The sequence below is a fragment of the Pristiophorus japonicus genome, chromosome 3 (assembly GCF_044704955.1).
Source record: "Pristiophorus japonicus isolate sPriJap1 chromosome 3, sPriJap1.hap1, whole genome shotgun sequence".
In the NCBI taxonomy this organism is placed as follows: Eukaryota; Metazoa; Chordata; class Chondrichthyes; family Pristiophoridae; genus Pristiophorus; species Pristiophorus japonicus.
Window position 1 is genome coordinate 85,898,126 of NC_091979.1, and position 22,538 is coordinate 85,920,663.

The 22,538-nt window shown below is 42.9% G+C and overlaps 1 protein-coding gene across 1 annotated transcript in view; it reads right to left on the reverse strand.

The window, feature by feature from the left end:
• galnt3 (UDP-N-acetyl-alpha-D-galactosamine:polypeptide N-acetylgalactosaminyltransferase 3 (GalNAc-T3)) overlaps positions 1-22,538 on the reverse strand; it is a 116,445-nt gene that overhangs the window by 90,426 nt on the left and 3,481 nt on the right. The window contains exons 2-4 of the mRNA XM_070874592.1: positions 5,544-6,154; positions 3,358-3,530; positions 2,592-2,741 (exon numbers count right to left, since the gene is read on the reverse strand). Of these exons, the coding sequence (XP_070730693.1) occupies positions 2,592-2,741; positions 3,358-3,530; positions 5,544-6,040 (820 nt within the window). The 5' untranslated portion in view covers positions 6,041-6,154. The remainder of the gene's footprint in view (positions 1-2,591; positions 2,742-3,357; positions 3,531-5,543; positions 6,155-22,538) is intronic.

Sequence of the window (22,538 nt, forward strand, 5' to 3'; positions counted from 1 at the left end):
TCAGCTTCTGTCTGAGGGTTCCAGAAGGGGGGTCATGAGCCAGGTGGCGAGGCCGTAACCTTTGTCCCCCAGCATCCAGCTCTGGCCTTGTGGTTGATGCTCGAACAAGCATGAGACACTGCTCTTGCACAAGATGAAAGCATCATGGATGCTCCCTGGATATTGGGCATTTACTTCCATGATCCGCTGAATATGGTCACAAAAGATCCGTTCATTCATGGAGTGGAATGCCTTTTGGTTTCGGTAAACCTCTGGATTGAGTAAAGGTGCTCGCAGGGCAATGTGCTTATAGCCAGTGGCGCCCTGGACCTTGGGGAAGTCAGCAATTTGTCCAAAACTTACAGCCCTCTCATTCTGTGCCTCCTTGGTCAGTGGGAAGTTTATGAAGACCATCCTGCATGCGTACAGTGCAGTAGTCACGTGGCGAATGTAGCAATGTGTAGCGTACTGCGAGATGGCACATATGTCCCCTGCTGAAGCCTGAAAGGAGCCGGAGGCATAGAAGGCAAGTGCTGCAGTCACCTTCATCTCGACGGGCAGTGCAGTCCTGTTGCCGCTGGTAGGCTGTGAGGAACATCTGCAGCAGGTCGGGGCCTTAAAAGGAGGAGCAGCATGGCGGCCCGGCATCCAGTGTGGTCCCGACCTGCAAGGAAATTCTGCAAGGATCGAGGCCTTAAAAGGATCAGTGTGGCGGCATACCACTCCGGGGAGCAGCGAGAGCTGGCGCAGGAGAGAGATGGCAATGAAGAGGGCGACTGGATTGGATATCACCATAATCCAGGTCACTGATTGGACCGTGGGCAGGTACAGCAGGAGAAGCGAGGTCAGGGTGACGGAGTGGCGAGAGATTGCAGAGCGACATAATCAAGGCCCAGGAGAGGTGCGAGTTCGTGAAATAGAAGAGGTGTGGGCCATGGGGCAGCACGGGCCAGCCCACACTGCAATATGTCCGTGCAGCAGAGCTGGTCTCAAGTCGCCTTGGTGAACCCTTGCCACTGGACCAAGACCTAGCTCTGTCAAGCCTGTGTGGTAGCTGGTGTGCAACGGCCACCACACAGTAAAAAAATCCACGCACAGGCATCTTTCACCCTTCAATATGCAGTTTGGGAACTGAAATATTAGGTCCTTCATTCAAACACCTGTGAACTCATTGAACGCATCCTCTTTTGGCGTAGAAGCAAGTCATCCTTGAATCGAGGGACCATCTAAGAAAGAGGTTGGCTGTAGGTCTCTCTTATTGAACTGGCATATCTCGGTGATCATCTCTTTTTGGAATCACAGCCTTCTAATGCACTGTGCCTCAGAGAGCTGCAGGTATGAGCTCTATTCCCTGTAAACTCGTGGAGGGTAAGGGCTCCTCCCCATACATCTGCGACCTCTTAGATTACACTCAAAATGTTTATAGATAAGCCTTATTCCAGCTTGGGCTGCATACAAAAAGCAGCCAGTAACAATGGCTGACATAGCATAGCCATTTAAAAAAAAATGTCCTTAAATATCCTTTAATACGAACTATAAACTCACATAAAACTTCACTGTGGTAAAACGCAGCCTTCGTCTCCAAATCCTTTTATGCACTGAACTTCTGCTCGGTTTTCAAGATGGAGCTGTTAGCGCCAGGTGCGCTCTGGTTTTTGCTGGCGGGTTTCGGGCGGACGGTAAAACGGGCGATATCGACGAATTTTCCACCCGGGGTGATAGCACAGTGTTGCACGCCAATTGATGTCATCCAAATGCTGCCGCAAATCCACTGCCAAAATTTCCACCCAAGCGCAAAATGTTGTGTGACTCGTTTAGCGCCAAAAAAGTAGTTTTCCAGGCGGAAAACTTGTTGAAAATCTAGCCCAATGTTTTAAACATTTGCTGCGTTATAAAGGAGGCAACACTCTGAAGTGAGCAGTTTTCTGGTTTGGCCTCATGGGACCCAAGGCAGAATACAGACGAAAGAGAGAAGATACAAATTTCAAAGGATGGAAACCCTGGGAAAATATAAACAGAGAAAGACGCATGGTCAAAATCATAAGAAATCTTTAGGGCGGGCTTTGGCACAAGAATCGATACGTCATTGGGTATTAAGGTTTTAGGAAAAAAAGGTCTTGTTAATATCCTATGTCAGGCCCGCCCCTAAAAAGAGAATAAAAGTAAGCCTCCTCAAGGCAGTCCTAACAAACTGTGAGGGGAAAGCAAAACAGAAGTTGGACTGGTCGAACGCTGTTTGCGCAATCCCATGCTTTACCGAAGGAAGCTCTAGAAGAAAGAGAGGCTGCAAGCCAGAGAACTGCTCATGTGTGCCAGCTGTTTGTCTGATTGGATCAGTATCAGCTACTTGTCATGGTTGTATGTTTTTGCTGTATAACTAATGTGTTATAATCAGTCTTAAACTCTGATTAAACACAAAATACCTACCAGATTGGTTTACAGTCACTCCTGATTATTAAAGTATCCAGAGATAGCCTTAAACTTGGCTATTTCCAACATAAAACAAACATACTGCAAATGCTAACTTACTTTCTCAGAACGGTATTGTTTATGATTATTATTCAAAAAATTGTTATAATCAGCTATCTAATAGTCAAAATTGGTCAACTTACAGTGGGCATCCAAGAAGGTCAGGACTTCTCCTGTGGCTATTGCAGCTCCCAGCAACCTTGCAGTAATTAGCCCCTTCCTTTCCTGCTGCCGAACAACTTTAACTATTTGAAATGGCTTCACATAATTATCTAATTGATCTTTTAAGTAATCTGTGGATAGAAATATTTGGTTACTTCACATTGTCACTGCAGCCATTTCAAATGAGCATCATTAGTTGAAAAAAGTTAAGGAATCAGAATGTAACTGCAAGCATTGAACAACGACATTCATTCTATATCCAAAGCTATTTCTTCATGAGTTATTTCTTCATGAATCTATTGCTCACTATCTGAATAGATGTAACATGATCATAATGAAATTAGAAAGTCAGGACATTTACCCTAAATTGAGGTATGCAATACAAACTGGTCTAATTTTGCAATCCTCTTACAAAATAAATATAAAAACTTCCAATATCAGTGTTTGAATATTAATATTTTAATGACCATTTTATGTCACTAAAATATTTTAAGTAAATTTATGTGAATACTTAGCTATGTTTAATCTCAAATTAGTAGTATCTGCTCACAGTTTCAGGATGCACACAGTAGGTTTAAATCTTTTCAAAATTATACTTAAATAGTATTTTAAAAATTGAAGTAGAAACTTGGCTATTTTGGTCTTATATACGATGTAAATTATGAAGCCGTCGAACAGATAGCACAAAAATGCTTCATTTTAAATCACTCGTATGAAATAAATGTATTGATGGTAGCTTGTACTTGCCATCTGTACTCGCATCATCCACCATAATTATCTCTTTTAAAAATATAGCGGGCGAAGTATGCATTACACTGAAAACAGTCCTGAGCAAAGTAGACCAAGCTTCGTTGTGAAACACTATAATCACACTAGTAGTAGGCAGGGGAGGACATCTCCTAAATTTCTGCTCAATACATCTGGAAAAAAAAACATTTTATAAGGATTTTTGAAGATTTGTTGAAATTCACGGACAAAAATGTTATTCTTGGCTACATATTTATTACAGCGACAGGACCTTCACCTTGTTTGTCCTTTTACTTATGTATCTAGTACAACGGTAAGAGAAGATCAAACACTTCATCCTATGTTTAGTAGATCTATTCTGAAGCAATCTCCACTAATAGCTGCTGCTGAGCAACAATGATTCGTGGTTCAGTTACTTGTTAATTTCTCATTGGAGACCTTTATAATAACATATATAATTCTGGACAGATTCCAACTAAATGGAATTTTGCCATGATATTCTATACAACTGTTAGAAATAAACTCAAGTTTACTGCTTTTTATAAAGCTCAAAATATCAAATCATGCACTACCTACTTTTTGCAACTCGCGCAAAATTGTTCTACATCCAAACATCCCTCCCTTTCTAAATGCAAAAATACTATGAAATAGCTACAGCTCAGCAGTGAATGATTTTATATGTGAAGGACTATTTCCTTTCGCAGAGGGGTCAACAACCAGCGGGCATAGATTTAAAGTAATTGGTATGAGGTTCAGAGGGAATTTGAGGGGAATTTTTTTCATCCAGAGGGTGGTGGGAGTCTGGAACTCACTGCCCAACAGGGTGGTAGAGGAAGAAACCCTCACCACATTTAAAAAGTACATGGATGAGCACTTGAAGTGCTGTAACCTACAAGGCTACAGACCAAGAGCTGGAAAGTGGGATTAGGCTGGATAGCTTTGTTGACCGGCACCAACTCGATAGGCCGAAATGGCTTCCTTCCGTGCTGTAAATGTCTATGATTCTTTATGTTAAAGACTACATTGCATCTTTTATACTTCTAAAAATATTTAGTAGTCAGTAGTGCGTTACTGTTGTATGTTTTAAAAGAAAGGAAATACATGATATCTTATGGATCAATATATACGTGCTTTCCGGTCTTAAATAGAAACTAAATGTAGTGTATTGTACGATAACTTTGAACTCTAAACAAGGTCTTTACAATTCAGAATTAGTCTTCATTCATAGAATGGAATATAACTTTGCTTAAATATGCAACGTTTTGTAATAAAAATTGCATATAAAACAAATAAAATCCTCCTTTAAGTTTTGATATAAACTGGAAAGCTTTATTACAATGTATAAAATCAATTACTTAAACTGAATATTTAGCAGTTCAGAATAGATATTCAACTCAATAATATTGTTACTTTGAATTAAATTAGTTAGAAATCTTTATATTAATAGTCTTAAATGAATTACTTCATCAAAGGACTTGCATTAATTCTGAAAGTTTTTTGAACTTTAAAAGACAATCAGATTATATTCAAGGGGTACACAAGAGTGCATTTAACTGCAGTCACCAGTCCGAGACCAGCCACTGCAGTTCAGGTTCCACTTAGGCAGAACAGTTTTGGCTCCTGCCTATCTGGAACTTTAACTATCCTGTTTAGGGGAGAGCTCTTCATATATGCATGGATAGAGATGTCTCCCAAAAGATAGAAATGTAAACATTTGGAGAACAGGGAGGGAAGAAACTCTGCATTCTAAGCATTGAAATTAAGATAGGTTTGGCCACCTGAACACTTTGCAAATCGGCATCACTCCGCACTGGATTTACACTCTATGCAGTGTGAAACCAAAGTGATGGGAGACTACTGTTTCCAGAGAATTTTGGTCCACATCACTGCAGAGTTAGGTTGGGCTCTGACTCCTGATTTACATTGCTAATCAATGCAAAATTGCCAATGATGCTAAACTTGGGATGTAAATACATTCCCCAACAAGTTTGATGAACACATGGTCACTCTTATCCTACAAACCAATTTCAGATTATTAAAATATTAAATTGCTTTGCTTTTAAGCTTATCAAATGTGAATACTAACATCAAGTTCAAATTGATCTGTCTTATGAAAAGTAGGCATGTAAACCATAATTCACAAAAGTAATGAATTGCTTGAAATTAGTTGCAAATATAAAACATACTCAGGTGGTCGTGTGTCAGGTCCAAGGTCTCTGTGTAAAGAAATTCGGTCACTTGCAAAAGCATTAAAGCAGTGCTTCTCATTTCCTCGATCTTTTTCTTTCTGTTCCTCTGGAGACAGATTATCAGTATGAAATGGCTTTCCTGAAGCTCCAGGGGCATTTGAATCCTCAGGTAGCCGCTCCATGGAAGGTTTCAATTCTACTGCTGTGTAATATCCTGGCAAACAGGGCTTTTTGACGCCTATAGAGCCTTGTTCTCTGATAGGTGCTCTTATCTGCATTTTTGGAATTGCGTCTCTTAGATTGTTCACTGCTCCCATCATCATGTGCAAGACCTTGTCTTTCTTTACTGCCATTTCTTTCAGCCATGGCTCTTGTGTCGCAGTCCCAACTACTTCTCTATGCATCAGAAATAAAAATGTGATAAAAACAAAAGCTACAAGCACAAGTTTCCAGGGCAAGTAACGTCTTCTTAAGAGCCTTCTTATTGCAGGCATCCTTATTTTTATTAAGTCCACTCCAGAAATGTTGTTTTAAAGTTTAGAAGAATATCCAGCTTGCTGGAGCAAAGAGATCCACACAAACTTTCATGAAGTATTAAAATCTTAAATCTGAAAAATAAAAAGTCAATAAATATTATGCAAGTCTCAGGTACCATTCAGACCCAATGCTGAATATTTTTCATGATTTTTCCAGATAAAAAAAAGTGAAACCTACAAATGCTAGAAATCTGTAAGAAAAACAATATTTAAAAAAAAATACAAATAATCCTTCACTATCTGTAAAGAGTGGCATGGAGACAGAGGGGCGTGGAGACACAAAGTGAGACAGAGAGAAAGAGACCTTATTTTAAAAGGTTATTAACTTTACCATAAATCATTGCCTTAGCTGCAAGATAAACAGCACTCTGGATACTTCAGTCTCATAAAATTTAACAAAATTCACAACTATAAATTTTGATTAAAAAACAACATTTTAATTTTTGGTTTAATCATAATTTCCCTGCATAAATGCCGCTGAATAGCACACAATCTTAAATGTAACACACTTCGACCGCTCCCACTAATTACATCAACGGCATTTTGCATTAAACACTACAGTCGAGTGAATCACATATCCTGTATGCACCCAAGTGAATGCAGAGTATCCTGTACAATTATTTACTCCAAGGTTGTATTTACACAACAACTGTAGTATAAAAATGAAGCAGTTTTGCATTGCAAGGGTGGTGCACTTTAATGTCAATACAGCCTGAATCCACAATTAGGGTCCAGCCCAACACAAGTAAGGTAAAACTTCCTAGAGTGAAATGAAATTTCTGCAAGTTCCATCCTGCTTTGAAGTCAGGACACCTGATTTACACTATACAGCTTAGCATAGGGCAGAAGCTACAAATGCTTCACACCGATGTAGAATTACATACACATCGACATTACAGCGGGGAAGCAGGCCATTCAGCCCAACCAGGTTGTGTTGATGTTTATCCAGTGTGTCTCTCTTTGGTAGAAAATGGTTATCTAAAGAGTACACCGCCACCACCTGAACAAAATGCACACTTACCATGGGCGAAGCCCCCTTTTGAAAAATTGCTTTGAAACGCTGCCGAGTTGTGCGCAGTGTAGTGGCTCATGGATCGCAGGAGCATACCGTTGACTGCAAGCGTACCTGGGATCATGTGGGGCAGTGCTCCTTTCACTTCCTGACTCTTAGCCAATCAGGAAATATAGAAATTTCTGACGGGACAGCATTAACCTCAGCAAAAAGTCCATCTAAGCAGTTGATCTGGTTTTATTTATTTATTTTTTTACAATTCCCATTGCATTTTCAAAAAAATTGCTTCAGCATTTTTCTTTGATTTGCATTCATTTTGATGAACGATTTAATGTCAGGCTTCGGCATTTAAATTGCTGAATATTAAAAATATATATTTTTAAATAAAAAGGACTGATATGATAAATTAATAGATGTGATCTAATAGCCATTATGGAGACGTAGTTGCAAAGTGACCACGGTTGGGAACTAAATATTCCAGGATACTTAAATTTTAAGAGATAGGCAAAATGGAAAAGGAGGAGGGTTAGCCCCAATAATAAAAGGATAGGATAAAGACAGTAGAGAGAAAGGATCTTAGCTCAGAAAATCAAGAAGTAGAATCAGTTTGGGTGGAGCTAAGAAACAGCATGGAACGGAAAACATTGTTGGGAGTTGTTTATAGGCCCCCAAACAGTAGTGGTAATGTAGGGCAGAGTATCAATCGGAAAATTAGAGGCGCATGTAACAATGGTAATACAATAATCATGGGGGATTTTAATCTACATAAAGACTGGGCAAAAACAAATTTGCAGTAATAGTATGGAGGACGAATTCATGGAATATATACAAGATGGTTTTCTTGATCAGTATATTGAGGAACCAGAGAACAGGCTATCTTCGATCTAATATTGTGCAATGAGAAAGGGTTAATTAACAACCTTGCAGTCAAGGGGTCCTTGGGGAAGAGTGACTATAATATGATAGAATTTTACATTCAGTTTGAAAATGATTCAGTTAAATCCGAAACTACGGTCTTAAATCTAAACAAAGGAAACTACGTAGGCATGAGGGGAGAGTTGACTAAGGTAGATTGGGAAACTACATTAAAAGGTATGACAGTAGACAAGCAATGGCTTGCATTTAAATACATTATTTACAACAAACACACATTCCTTTAAGAATCAACAACTCCACAAGAAAAGTGGCCCAACCGTGGCTAACAACAGAAGTTAAAGATAGTATTAGATCAAAGGTTGCCAAAAGGAGCAGTAAGCCTGAGGATTGGGAGAATTTTAGAATTCAGCAAAAGGAGGACCAAGAAATTGATGAAGAAAGGGGAAATAGAATATGAGGGTAAACTAGCGAGAGACATAAAAACAGTAAAAGCTTCTATAGGTATGGAAAAAAGGAAAAGATTAGCAAAAGTAAATGTGGGTCCTCTACGGGCTGAGACAGGAGAACGTATGATGGGGAATAAGGAAATGGCAGAGAAATTAAACACATTGTGTCCGTCTTCACGGAAGAAGGCATGAAAAACCTCCTGAAAGTAGTCAAGTACCAAGGGTCTAGCGAGAATGAAGAACTGAAATAAATTAGTATTAGTAAAAAAATAGTACTGGAGACATTAATGGGACTGAAATCTGATAAATCCCCTGGTGGCCTATATCCTAGGGTTTTGAAAGAGGTGGCTATAGAGATAGTGGATGCATTGGTTGTCATCTTCCAAAATTCCGTAGATTCGAGAATGGCTCCCGCAGATTGGAAGGTAGCTAATATAACTCCACTATGTAAGAAAGGAGGGAGAGAGAAAATAGGGATCTACAGACCAGTTAGCCTGACATCAGTTGTAGAGAAAATGCTAGAATCTATTATTGAGGACGTGGTAACAGGGCACTTAGAAAATATTAATAGGACTGGGCAGATTCAACATGGATTTATGAAAGGGAAATCATGTTTGACAAATCTGTTAGCAAGTTTTTTTTTGAGGTTGTAACTTGCAGAATAAATAAGTAGATGTGGTGTAATTGGATTTTCAGAAGGCATTCGATAAGCTGCCACACAAGAGATTATTGAACAAAATTAGGGCTCATGGGATTGGAGGTAATATACTAGAATGGACTGAGGATTGGTTAATGGACAGAAAACAGAAAGTAGGAATATAAACGGGTCATTTTCAGGTTGGCAGGCTGTAACTAGTGGGGTGCTGCAAGGATCGGTGCTTGGCCCCAGCTATTCACAATCTATATCAATGATTTGGACGAGGGGACCAAATGTAATATATCAAGTTTGCTGATTATACAAAGCTAGGTGGGAATGTAAGTTGTGAGGAGGATGTAAAGAGACTTCAAGGGGATATAGACAGGCTAAGTGAGTGGGAAAGAACATGGCAAATGGAATATAATGTGGCGAAATGTGAAGTTATTCATTGTGGTAGGAAAAATAGAAAGCAGAGTTTTTTTTGAAATGGTGAGATTGGTAAACATTGGTGTTGAGGGATCTGGGTGTCCATGTACACGAAGCACTGAAGGTTAACATGCAGGTACAGCAAGCAATTAATAAAGCAAATGTTATGTTAGCCTTTATTACAAGAGGATTTGAGTACAAGAGTAAAGATGTCTTACTGCAATTATATAGGGCCCTGGTGAGAAGGTACCTGGAGTATGGTGTACAATTTTGGTCTCCTTACCCAAGGAAGGATATACTTGCCATTGAGGGAGTGCAATGAAGGTTCACCAGACTGATTCTTGGGATGAGGGGATTGTCCTACGAGGAGAAATTGAGTCGACGAGGCCTATATTCGCTAGAGTTTAGAAGAATGAGAGGTGATCTCATTGAAAGATACAAAATTCTTACAGGGCTCGACAAGGTCGATGCAGGGAGAATGTTTCCTCTAGCTGAGGAATCTAGAACCAGAGGTCACAGTCTCAGAATAAGGGGTTGGCCATTTAGGACTGAGATGAGGAGAATCTTTTTCACTCAGAGGGTGGTGAATCTTTGGAATTCTCTACCCCAGAGGGCAGTGGAGGCTCAGTCATTGAATATATTCAAGACAGAGATTGATAGATTTTTGGATATTAAGGGAATCAAGGGATATGGGGATCGTGCAGGAAAGTGGAGTTAAGGTAGAGCAGCCATGATCTCATAGAATGGCAGAGCAGGCTCGAGGGGCTTAATGGCCTATTCTAGCTCCTAATTCTTATGTTCTTATGAACAAGCCTCAAGTTTTACTTAACACAATAAACTGAAGTTATTTTGATTTGCAGTTTAACCTAAATGCATTGATATTAAAATAATTATTAATACTTTAGTGCACTTTAGCAGATAGTTAATGTTTCTGGCCTCTGGATAGGAACCATAAAACTCGATCAAGATGCTTTTTATGGGCTGCAACATAAACCTAGCTCAAAGGTTCTCATTCTCCCCTCCTCTTACACTGTGCAACAGACTCCTACACGTGCCATAAAAATTCAGGATAAATTAAATGAGCAGTAGGTGGCAATTTGCCCAACTTTTCGCCAGCACGTTGATTTGAATGGGAATGTGAAATGTGCAGCAAAACCGATGCAGAGTCAGAACTTGACAGATCGAAAGTTCGGGATTTAGTGCATACGCTTGAACATGTGGTCAATTTCAAAGGCGGTAATGACAGTGTGCTCAGAGTACACCATCATGCCAACTGCGAATTCAGGGCCAATGTAAACTGGAGGTCCAACCTCCCTATCCCTCGCACTTTCAGAAATTTGCAGCCCAAACGTTTTGAACAAAAGTCCGACGGAAAAAGTCTAACTAACAGGGCAAGCTCCAGCAAATTCTGGGCCACTATTTTCAATGGCTCTCTAATTTACAGCTAGAAGTTGGTCATTTAGATTTATTTTATGGATATAGAAAGTACACCTAATTTCCAAGCCACATAGCAAATATAGCCTGTGTGCCCTCGATCTCAACCAATGTTATTCAGAACTAACAACTAGGTATGCAAGACCAGTTGGAGCACAAAACTTTATTTCATGCTGTTTCAAGATGCATAGTGCCAACTTGATGCTTCACAATAACAGCTAATATTGGAGGGTGGAGAAATTGAAACTACACCTCAACACTTCATGGAACCTTACTGTTTCCATGTTCTGTCCATATGTTCTTTATATGACATAGCAGGTTAGCGTTAGAGCTCTGAGAAGCATAAAAGTTTGTTCTATAAAAAGATTAAATTTGATCTGTTTGCAACTATTACACGAATCCAGTTGACATTGTATTTTCCAAAAAAAATATATGCACACACCTACTCAACATTTCTTCCCATCCTGAATCTGATTCAAGAGACACAATATTAATTGTTTTCCAGCAGCTAAATTTAAAAATTAAAAACACTATGAATGTCAAAATCTGCATGCCGTTTCAAACAATGTAATGTAGAACTCACAGTTTTAAACAAAATGTTTAAGAATATAAACCTCTTAATACTGGCATTTACTACTGTGCATAAATTAACATGTGGAATATATTGCAAATAAGACATATGCGAAACAGATGTAGCTCAGTAGGAAAATTTTAAACCCAGTACAAGAACTTTGAACAGTCTCCCTCCAACAGCTAAATTGGTAAATGCACTGCATGGTGTGGGCTCAGCTGAGGGAAGGTAAGGGGAAAATGAGGAGGCGAAAAAGTCTTTAATATTTCAAAAAATAAGCTTAAAGATCTCACCATATTACAGTAAATTTTGACTGCTGAAAATCACTCAATAATTATTATCTGACTGGGAATGTGACACCAAATGAATTGGTTTATACTTATATTATACAGTCCACACAAGTGTAGTATTAAATTCTAAAACACTGACCAATGTAGCAAAGCATATCAAATTTTAACAATGTTAGAGTATTGACACGAATTCATTTAGATCAGCTGGGCTTGACGACTTACTAAGTTGCCCCAAAAAAGAAAATGCAGTATTTACTACAAACAGATCAAGTTCAAGATTTATATATATTTTTTTAAAACCTATAAAATGAAGTCAAAGGAGGAAAGTCCCAGAGTTTGCTGGAGCGGGGCATCTCGCCGAGAGTTGGATTTTTTCCCTCACTCTCAATTAATTTTGTGCCGCAAATTGATGGAAGTGCGAATTGATAACAACTCATTGGGGTCAACAGGGCATCTGGGATCTTGGTGAACAATGGTACACATCAAAGATGGCTCCTGAGTTGGCAGCTCCCTAGCAGCTCCTTTGCCGAGCAACATGATCCTTAGCCATCCGTTTCTCTTTCTCCCCCAATCTCCTCACTTCCATTAAGTTCTCCTGGCTCTAATAATGGGTGCATTTTAGCCCTAACTACAAGTTAACTGCTAGTTTAAAGTTACCTGGGCCCACTGCCCACCAATGTTCCCCTTAATTTTTCTTTTTGGTCTGTAGTCCCTTTAACGGGCTGCTTGGCCCATTCAAAATTTTGCACGTGTAGTTTCTCCCATTGAAAAGCCAGTGAGCAGCCTGCACGGGACTTCCAGACTGCTGCGTGGCCAAGCAGCTAAGCAGAAACATTGCTGTCCACCCACCGACCATTTTGATAACACTGAACTTCTACTTTCCGTTTTCTACCGTGAGTACAAGATCTTTGCTTAAATTTGGCTTCCAAATTCCTGGACTTCTCTGCCGTCAAGACTACGCTTCGCCACTGGACTACGCTGCAAGATTCAGCTGTTGTGCCTCTGATTTGTTATTTAGTTGCTGTTTCTGGCTTACAACCCATACCCTACTGCTGCTGTTACCTGCTGAGCTTATGATTGTCCTACTGGTCCATTAGCTGGTTCTTGGCCAGAAATTCACTCTCCTGGGCAGTAGTCTATCTCTCCGCCATCTCTAGATTTTATGATGACCTCCAACTTCGTCACTGTTTTTCTGGCACCAACCCCCTCCCCCTCCCCAATTGATTCTGTACACCTGCTAGCTCTTCATTCCCATGGAAATACCTCCAGCAACATGTCCTCCGATACTCAAATAGCCCTGGCTCACTTGTCCTGCACAATCTGCCTCCAAACCTGGACATCAGTTCAGCGATGCTCCAAGCTGACTCCACCCTACCTACATCAACGCTATTCCACTATGGGACCTCTGACTTTAACTCTGGACTTCTTTCTATTGTATCCTCTCTATTCCCAATACCAAGATACATCTATCCTAATCTTGCTACATAACCAGGCCTATGTAACTGGAATTTCCGTGTGTCCATTTACTGCTGCTCTGGACCCAAGCCCATCACTTCTATTTCCCCTTTATTCTTCTTTTCTCTTTACTCCTCCAAGGCCGCTCACGCCTTCTTTCATTTTTCCCCTCTCGGGTACTCTGCCCACCTAAATCCCTATCCCAAACCTTGAGAACTCCTTGACCTTCCTACTCTCCTGTCGCCATTCAATGCTGGACTCCCTCTTAGATAAGCCTACAGCTTCCCTCTGTACCTCTCTTGGCATCATCCAAAAGGCCCTTCAATGCCCTCGTCGCTGTCTCCTTACGAACAGCAACCTCACAACCTCAACTGCCCCATCCTACTCTCTCGTCAAACTTCCAGCCCAGCGCACCCGATGGGGGCTAATCTTTTCAGCCTCCTTCCCGCCCCACCTCACCCCTCCCAATGTTAACCCGGTGGACTCTGCCAGCGATCAGCTATCGGCGCCCCTCTCCACATCTCCCTCCATTCAGTTGTGAACAAGGACCTTGCCATCCATGAGCTTAATGTGGATGATTGCAAAACATCATGGTCTTGGCGGCAACCTGGCTGATGGAGGACGACACCTTCCAACTCAATGAAGCCTCCCCTCTTGGCTGTAACATCCTGGAATCCAAAGATAACCCCTGGCTTTTCTTCTACACAACAAACCACCTTCTTAAACTCCTCTCTACTGCCTCCTCCACCTTCACCTCCAACAAGTATGAGGAGTGCATAGAGTTCTATGTCACTAAGATTAAGACCACCCATTCAGCTGCCTCTGTCTCTATTAGATTGAGAACATTAATTTGGCCGCCTCTGCCTCTTGCTTACCTTCCCCTAACTCATCAGGCCAAAATTCCTCCAAGTTTTCCCCCCTGCCCTAACATTTCTCTAGTTTCTCTCCTATCTCTGCTCATGTCCTCTGAGCTTATCTTGTCCACGATACCAACCTCCTGCTTCTTCGACCCTATTCCCACCAAACTGCTGCCCTCCCAAATTCCCTTCCTTGCCTCCATGTTAGCTGATATTGTTAATGGTTCCCTCTCCTCAGGAACTGTCCCCTTCAATTCTGACATCATCATTCCTCTCCTAAAAAAAAAAACACACCCTTGACCTCTCTGTCCTTGCAAACTTACCAACCCGCTTTCCGCTCCAAGTCCTTGCCCATCATTCCCACAACTCCATGTTTGAATCTCTCCAATCAGATTTCTGCCCCGGCCACAATACTGAGATGAACCTTATCAAAGTCACAAACGACATCCTATGAGATTAGTGGTACACTATCCCTTCTCATCCTGATCGACCCGTCTGCAGCTCTCGACATGCTTGACCACACCATCCTCCTCCAATGCTTCTCAGTCATCCAGCTGGACAGGACTGCCTCGCCTGGTTCCATTTTATCTCTCCAGTCATACCTGCAATAGCTTCTCTTCCCTCTCCATGACCTCTCGAGTCTCCCAAGGATCTATTCTTGGCCTCCTATTTCTCGTCTACATGCTGCTATTCAGCAACATCTAAAACACGTCTGGTTCTCGATGTACATTGATGACCCTCAGCTCTACTTCACTGCCACCTCTCTCGACCCCTCTACCGTGTCTGATTTCTCACACTGCTTGTCCGACATCCGGTACTAGACGAGCAGAATTTCCTCCAATTAAATATAAGGAAGACAGAAGTCATTGTCTTCAGTTCTAGCCACAAACTCCACTCTCTAGCCATCGACTCTACTCCTCTCCCTAGCAACTTCCTAAGGCTAAACCAGACATCGTATCTGACCCCGAAATGTGCTTCTGAACACATATCCGCTCCATCACCAAGACTGCCTACTTGCACCTCTGTAACTGCCTGATTCCACCCTGCCTCAGCTCATCTGCTGCTGAAACACTCATCCATGCCTTTGTTACCTCTAGACTTCACTATTCCAATGCTCTCCTGTCCATCTTCCACCCTACATAAAGCTCTACTGCCCATATCCTAACTTGCACCAAGTCCCATTCACTCTGTGCTCACTGACCTACATTGGCTCTCGGTCTGACAACGCCTCAATTTTAAAATTCTAATCCCTCTATGGCCTTGCCCCTCCCTATCTCAATCATCATAGGCAGTTCCTCAGAATCGAGAAAGATTTGCTTCCATTCTAAAAGTGAGTTCTCAGGTGGCTATAAAGTCCAATGTGGGAATTACAATCTCTATCACAGGCAGGGCAGAGAGTAGTTGAAGGAAAGGGTGGGTGGGGAGCCTGGTTTGCCACATGCTCCTTCCATTGTCTGTGCTAGATTCCTGCATGCTCTCGGCGATGAGACTCGAGGTACTCATCGCCCTCATGGATGCTCTTACTCCATTTTGGGCGGTCTTGGGCCAGGACTTCCCAGGTGCCAGTGGGGATGTTGCACTTTATCAAGGAGGCTTTGAGAGTGTCCTTGAAACGTTTCCTCTGCTCACCTGGGGCTTGTTGCCGTGCAGGAATTCCAATTAGAATGCTTGCTTAGCGAGTCTCGTGTCGGGCATGCAGACGATGTGGCCCGCCCAACAGAGCTGGTCGAGCGTGGTCAGTGCTTCGATGCTGGGGTGTTGGCCTGAGCGAGAACACTGACGCTGGTGCATCTATCCTCCCAGTGGATTTGCAGGATATTGCAGAGGCAGCGTTGCTGGTACTTCTCCAACGCTTTGAGATGTCTGCTGTATATGTTCCACATCCCTGAGCCATGTAGGAGGGCGGGTATCACTACTGCCCCGTAGACCATAAGCTTGGTGCCAGATTTGATGTCCTAGTCTTCAAACACTCTCTTCGTCACGCGACCGAAGGCTGCGCTGGCACACTGGAGGGTTGTTGGACCTCGTCATCGATGCCTGCCCTTGCTGACAGTAGGCTCCCGAGGAATGGAAAATGGCCCACGTTGTCCAAGGCCGCACCATGGATTTTGATGATCGGGGGACAGTGCTGCGTTGTAGGGTCAGGTTCATGGAGGACCTTTGTCTTACGGATGTTTAGCGTCAGGCTCATGCTTTTGTACGCCCCCGAAAGTTTTGGCTGCCCAAAAAAGTTTATCATCCTCCGCCTGCTCCACGATGACATGCAAGCCATGATCCTGACCAATGGCTCCAACACGGACCCAATACACATCCGGACCGAGGTCAAGCAGGGTGCGTCATTGCACCAACGCTTTTCTCGACCTTCCTTGCTGCAATGCTCCATCTCACTCTCAACTAGCTCCCCGCTGGAGTGGAACTAAACTATAGAACCAATGGGAACCCGTTAACCTTCGCCACCTCCAGGCTAGATCCAAGGTTGTCCCATCCTCTGTCATTGAACTACAGTACGCGGATGACGCTTGCGGCGGCGCACACTCAGAGGCCGAGCTCCAAGCCATCTATCTCTTTAACCTGCTCCTGCCCTACAGCCCTCCGAGATATCTGCGATCCTGGCCTCTTGCATACCCGTGATTTTAATAGCTCCACCATCAGAGGCTGCCAAATTATATCTCTAAACCTCTCTGCCTCCATCGCCTCCTTTAAGATGCACCTTAAAACCTACCTCTTTGACCAAGCTTTTGCTCAACTGTCCTAATATCTCATGTGGCTGTCAAATTTTTCTGGATAATGCTCCTGTGAAGCAGCTTACTGTGTTGAAGGCGCTATATAAATACAAGTTACTGTTGTAGACTAATAAGATTAAGAATAAAGAAAAGGAAATAGGGTGAACTAGAGTCGAATAAGGTGCAGAAATTTAAAACAATTTAAGGAACAAGTTACTACCTGCAGGAGTGAGACTCCAAAGTTTCAATTGTTTACCACACAAGAGATTGGTGTGCAAAATTAAAGCACATGGTATTGGGGGTAATGTATTGACGTGGATAGAGAACTGGTTGGCAGACAAGAAGCAAAGAGTAGGAAAAAACAGGTCCTTTTCAGAATGGCAAGCAGTGACTAGTGTGGTACTGCAAGGTTCAGTGCTGGGACCTCAGATATTTACAATATACATTAATGATTTACACAAAGGAATTGAATGTAATATCTCCAAGTTTGCAGATGACACTAAGTTGGGTGGCAGAGTGAGCTGTGAGGAGGATGCTAAGAGGCTGCAGGGTGACTTGAACAGGTTAGATGAGTGGGCAATTGCATGGCAGATGCGGTATAATGTAGATAAATGTGAGGTTATCCACTTTGATGGCAAAAATAAGGCGGAAGATTATGAGAGTGGCGAGAGATTAGGAAAAGGGGGGGGGGTGCAACGAGACCCCCGGGTATCATGGTACATCAGTCATTGAAAGTTAGCATGCAGGTACAGCAGGCGGTGAAGAAGAAAAATGGCATGTTGGCCTTCATAGCGAGAGGATTTGAGTATAGGAGCAGGGAGGTCTTACTGCAGTTGTACAGGGCCTTGGCGAGGCCGCACCTTGATTATTGTGTACAGTTTTGGTCTCCTAATTTGAGGAAGGACATTCTTGCTATTGAGGGAGTGTAGCAAAGGTTCACCAGACTGATTACCAGGATGGCAGGACTTACATATGAAGAAAGTCTGGATCGACTAGGCTTATATTCACTGGAACTTAGAAGAATGAGAGGGGATCTCATAGAAACATATAAAATTCTGACGGGATGGGACAGGCTAAATGCAAGAAGAATGTTCCCAATGTTGGGGAAGTCCAGAACCAGGGGTCACAGTCTAAGGATAAGGGGTAAGCCATTTAGGACAGAGATGAGGAGAAACTTCTTCACTCAGAGAATTGTGAACCTGTGGAATTCTCTAACACAGACAGTTGTTGAGGCCAGTTCAAGAGATATATTCAAAAGGGAGTTAGATGTGACCCTTATGGCTAAAAGGATCAAGGGATATGGAGAAAAAGCAGGAATGGGGTACTGAAGTTGCATGATCAGCCATGATCATAGAAACATAGAAAATAGGTGCAGGAGTAGGCCATTCGGCCCTTCGAGCCTGCACCACCATTCAATATGATCATGGCTGATCATTTTTGTAACTTCAGTACCCCATTCCTGCTTTCTCTCCATAGTTGGGGTCCCAGCACTGAACCTTACGGTACCCCACTAGTCACTGCCTGCCACTCTGAAAAGGACCCGTTTATTCCTACTCTGCTTCCTATCTGTCAGCCAATTCTCTATCCACGTCAATACATTACCCCAGTACCATGTGCTTTAATTTTGCACACTAATCTCTTGTGTGGGACCTTGTCCAAATACACCACATTCACTGGTTCTCCCTTGTCCACTCTACTAGTTACATCCTCAAAAAATTCCAGAAGATTTGTCAAGCATCAGTTCCCTTTCATAAATCCATGCTGACTTGGACCGACCCTGTCACTGCTTTCCAAATGCACTGTTATTACATCTTTAATAAGTGATTCCAACATTTTCCCCCTCTACCGATGTCAGGCTAATCGATATATAATTCCGTTTTCTCTCTCCCTTCTTTATTAAAAAGTGGTGGTGCAGGTTCGGAGGGACGAATGGCTTACTCCTGCACCTATTTTCTATGTTTCTATGTTTTTGGCCCTCCAAGATTTAGTTTCATTTCAGGACCATAAAATCACCCTATTAGCAGGGTGTTATGAAATGAAATACCATCTCTAACTTTCTGCAGTTAGCCCAAACACAGCAATTTCTTGACACTTAAGGAGGAGGTTTACGGCAAGCTTCCGTTTTTCCTAGGTTAAAGATGGAGCAGCATAAATCGTCTAGAAATTTGTGGCTATTCACAACTCACAGCATATCTCTTCCTTGCCATAAATTGTTTTTTTTTTTTAAAACTGCATTAATAGTGAGAAAAACAGGAATCTAACAGGGACATTTATAGATGATCAAAACTCAAGCAACCAATCTTAAAAAATTCACAATACAATCAGAAATATATATTGCTCCCTTAATACAGATCATGTACACCGAGTCACATTTTGCTCTAATAAAAGGAACGGACTGTGACTAGATTTTCAAACAATTGTTACCCTTAATGCAGTGCAATTCACTGGCAATAGTAAAACATTATATGAATGCTGAAAGTTTCAGCTAATACACAAAAATAAATCAATTACGCTAAACACAGAAATAAAGTTTAGTGTACTATATTACAATCCATTACTAATCCATAATCCAAGACTGATAGCAGCAGTAATGGTGCCAGCCAGACATGTGCTAAGCTCTTCATATGATCATTAATATTTAAATGCCTTTAGCGCACACTCGTAGCATTTAAATCAACTCTGTTTATGATTAAACAATGCCCATTTAAAAGTTTAGTGGGACCTGTGAGCACTTTTAAACCAAAATATGACACCACACTCGAGTTTTTTTGAATTTTTAACCAGATGTGGATGAAGCTGGCAAGTCACTATATATTGCCCATGTTTAGTTGCTCCAAGATAGCAATGGCTATTTTTCTTGAACCACATTACAGGAAAGATATGATTGCACTGGAAAGGGTGCAGAGAAAATTTACAAGAATGTTACCTGGACTGGAGAATTTTGACTATGAAGAAAGATTGGAGAAGCTAGTTCTGTTTTCTTTGGAACAGGAGGCTGCTAAGGGGAGACCTGATTGAGGTGTATAAAATTATGAGGTGCATAGGAAGGACCTGTTTCCCTTGGCAGAGGGGTCAACAACCAGGAGCAGATTTAAAGTAATTGGGGGGAGGTGACAGGGGGAGAATTTTTCTCACCCAGAGGGTGGTGGGAGTCTGGAACTCACTGCCTGAAAGGGTGATAAAAGCAGAAACCCTCACCACATTTAAAAAAATACTTGGATGTGCACTTAAAGTGCCGTAACCTACAGGGCTACAGACCAAGTGCTGGAACGTGGGAATAGGCTGAATAGCTCTTGATCGGCCGGCACGGACATGATGGGCCGAAATAGCCTCCTTCCGTGCTGTAAATTTCTATGACTCTTCTATGATTCACTACAATCCTTAATGTTGTGTCCTTACACACTACTATAAATTCACACGAGGCACATTCTGCAGACAAAGTCACTCTGTGACCTAACCTTTATTCACAGGACCAAGAAGTGATGAAGATGGGTGGAGCTTCCCCTTTCATACCTGAAAGACCAGGTTAGGAATGCCTCCCACAAGTTCACCCCGTGTTCAAGGTGTGCATTTCTTAAGTGTATATAGTATGCAGTGTTGTTATATGAAGGGTACAGTTACATGAAGGTTACATACATGACATCACCTCCCCCCCCACGTCTAGTGGGGTCAAAGATTCAATCTTTCGGGCGGTCGACGCTCTCTCGTGGTGCGCTGCAGTTGGGGCTCTGGTTGTTGAGCCTTGGCATGCGTCTCGGTTCTCTGTGGTGATTACGGCTCATCCGGGCTGGCTGCAGGGACTGTGCATGCTGCTGAAAGTTCTTGTTGCTCATTCACTGGCAGTGGTATGGGCAGCATCTCGTGATCTTCCTCAAGTTCCTCAGTGTCCATGCTGAACCTTTTTTTTTTAAACTTGGTCCAGATGCTTGCGGCATATCTGTCCATTGTTAAGTCTGACCACTATGACCCTATTCCCCTCTTTGCCAATTACAGTACCCTCAAGCCCCAAAGCGTGATTAAGAACAAATACAGGGACAACGATTTCTATACATCTCCCCTTTGAGTTACGGTCATGGCACTCATTTTGGGACTGGTGCTGGTCCTCAACAATGTCTGGACTGGATGAATGAGGGACAGCCGAGTTTTTAAGTGTACATTTCATGAGTAGTTCTGCGGGCGGGACTCCCGTGAGTGAATGCGGTCGGGACCTATAGGCCAGCAGGAGGCGCGATAGGCGGCATTGAAGGGAGGGTCCTTGAATCCGGAGCATGCCCTGTTTTATGATTTGGACCGCACATTGGAGGCCGGCTTGAACGGTGCTGCCCTGATATGTTTGATGCCATTACTCAACATGAACTCCCGGAATTCATAGCTAGTGAAACACAGGCCGTTGTCGCTAACCAGGATGTCCGGCAAGCGTGGGTCGCAAAGACCGCACGCAGACTCTCCACAGTGGTGGATGTCGTGCACTAATTCAATATGATGCACTCGATCCATTTTGAGTACACATCAATAACAATGAGGAACATTTTTCCCATGAATGGGCCCGCGTAGTCTACATGAATACATGACCATGGCCTGGTGGGCCAGGGCCACAGGCTGAGTGGGGCCTCCCTGGGGGCATTGCCCAGCTGGGCACACGTCGTGCACCTGCGAACACAGTGTTCCAGGTCTGAGTCAATTCCCGGCCACCTTACATGTGACCAGACAATGGCCTTCATTAGCACAATGCCTGGGTGCTCGCTGTGGAGTTCCCTGATGAATGCTTCCCTTCCCTTCTGGGGCAGGACTACCCGGCTGCCCCATAGTAGGCAGTCGGCTTGGATGGAGAGCTCATCCATCCATCTGTGAAACGGTCTGACCTCCTCAGGGCATGCTCCATGTGCCCAATCCCCAGTCAGGACACATTTCTTAATCAAGGATAGGAGGGGATCTCTGTTGGTCCAGATTTTGATCTGGCGGGCTGTGATGGGGGAGCCTGCACTGTCAAAAGCATCGACAGCCATGACCATCTCAGCGCTTTGCTTCGCTGCCCCCTCAGTGGTGGCCAGTGGAAGCCTGTTAAGCGAGTTCGGTGCCTGGCCGGTGCCGTATGGTGTCGTCAAACGCAGCCAACATGAGAGCCCATCACATTGGCATTGACAGCTTTGCTGTCTGACAACAGGGATGTTAACAGCTTGTGGTCCGTTTCTAACTCGAACCTTCTGCCAAAAAGGTACTGGTGCATCTTTTTCACCCCGTAGACACATGCGAGTGCTCCCTTTTCAACCATCCCATATCCCCTTTCTGCTTGGGAGAGCGACCTGGAGGCATAAACCACAGGTTGGACTTGGCCCTCATCATTACTGTGCTGCAACACGCACCCAACCCCATAGGATGATGCATCACATGTCTAAACCAATTTCTTACAGGGGTTGTACAGGTTCAATAGCTTATTAGAACAAAATAGGTTCCGAGCCCGATTGAACGCCCATTGCTGACAGTCCCCCCAAAACCAATCACAACCCTTATGCAAGAGCACGTGTAGCGTCTCCAACAATGTGTTTAAGTTTGGCAGAAAGTTCCCGAAATAGTTCAAGAGTCCCAGAAATGAAAGCTACTCCGATGTGTTGCCGGGCCTGGGCTCACGACGAATCACCTCCGTTTTGGATTCGGTAGGCCGGATCCCGTCTGCGGCAACCCTCCCGTCCAAAAACTCGACCTCTGGGGCCAAAAACACACACTTGGAC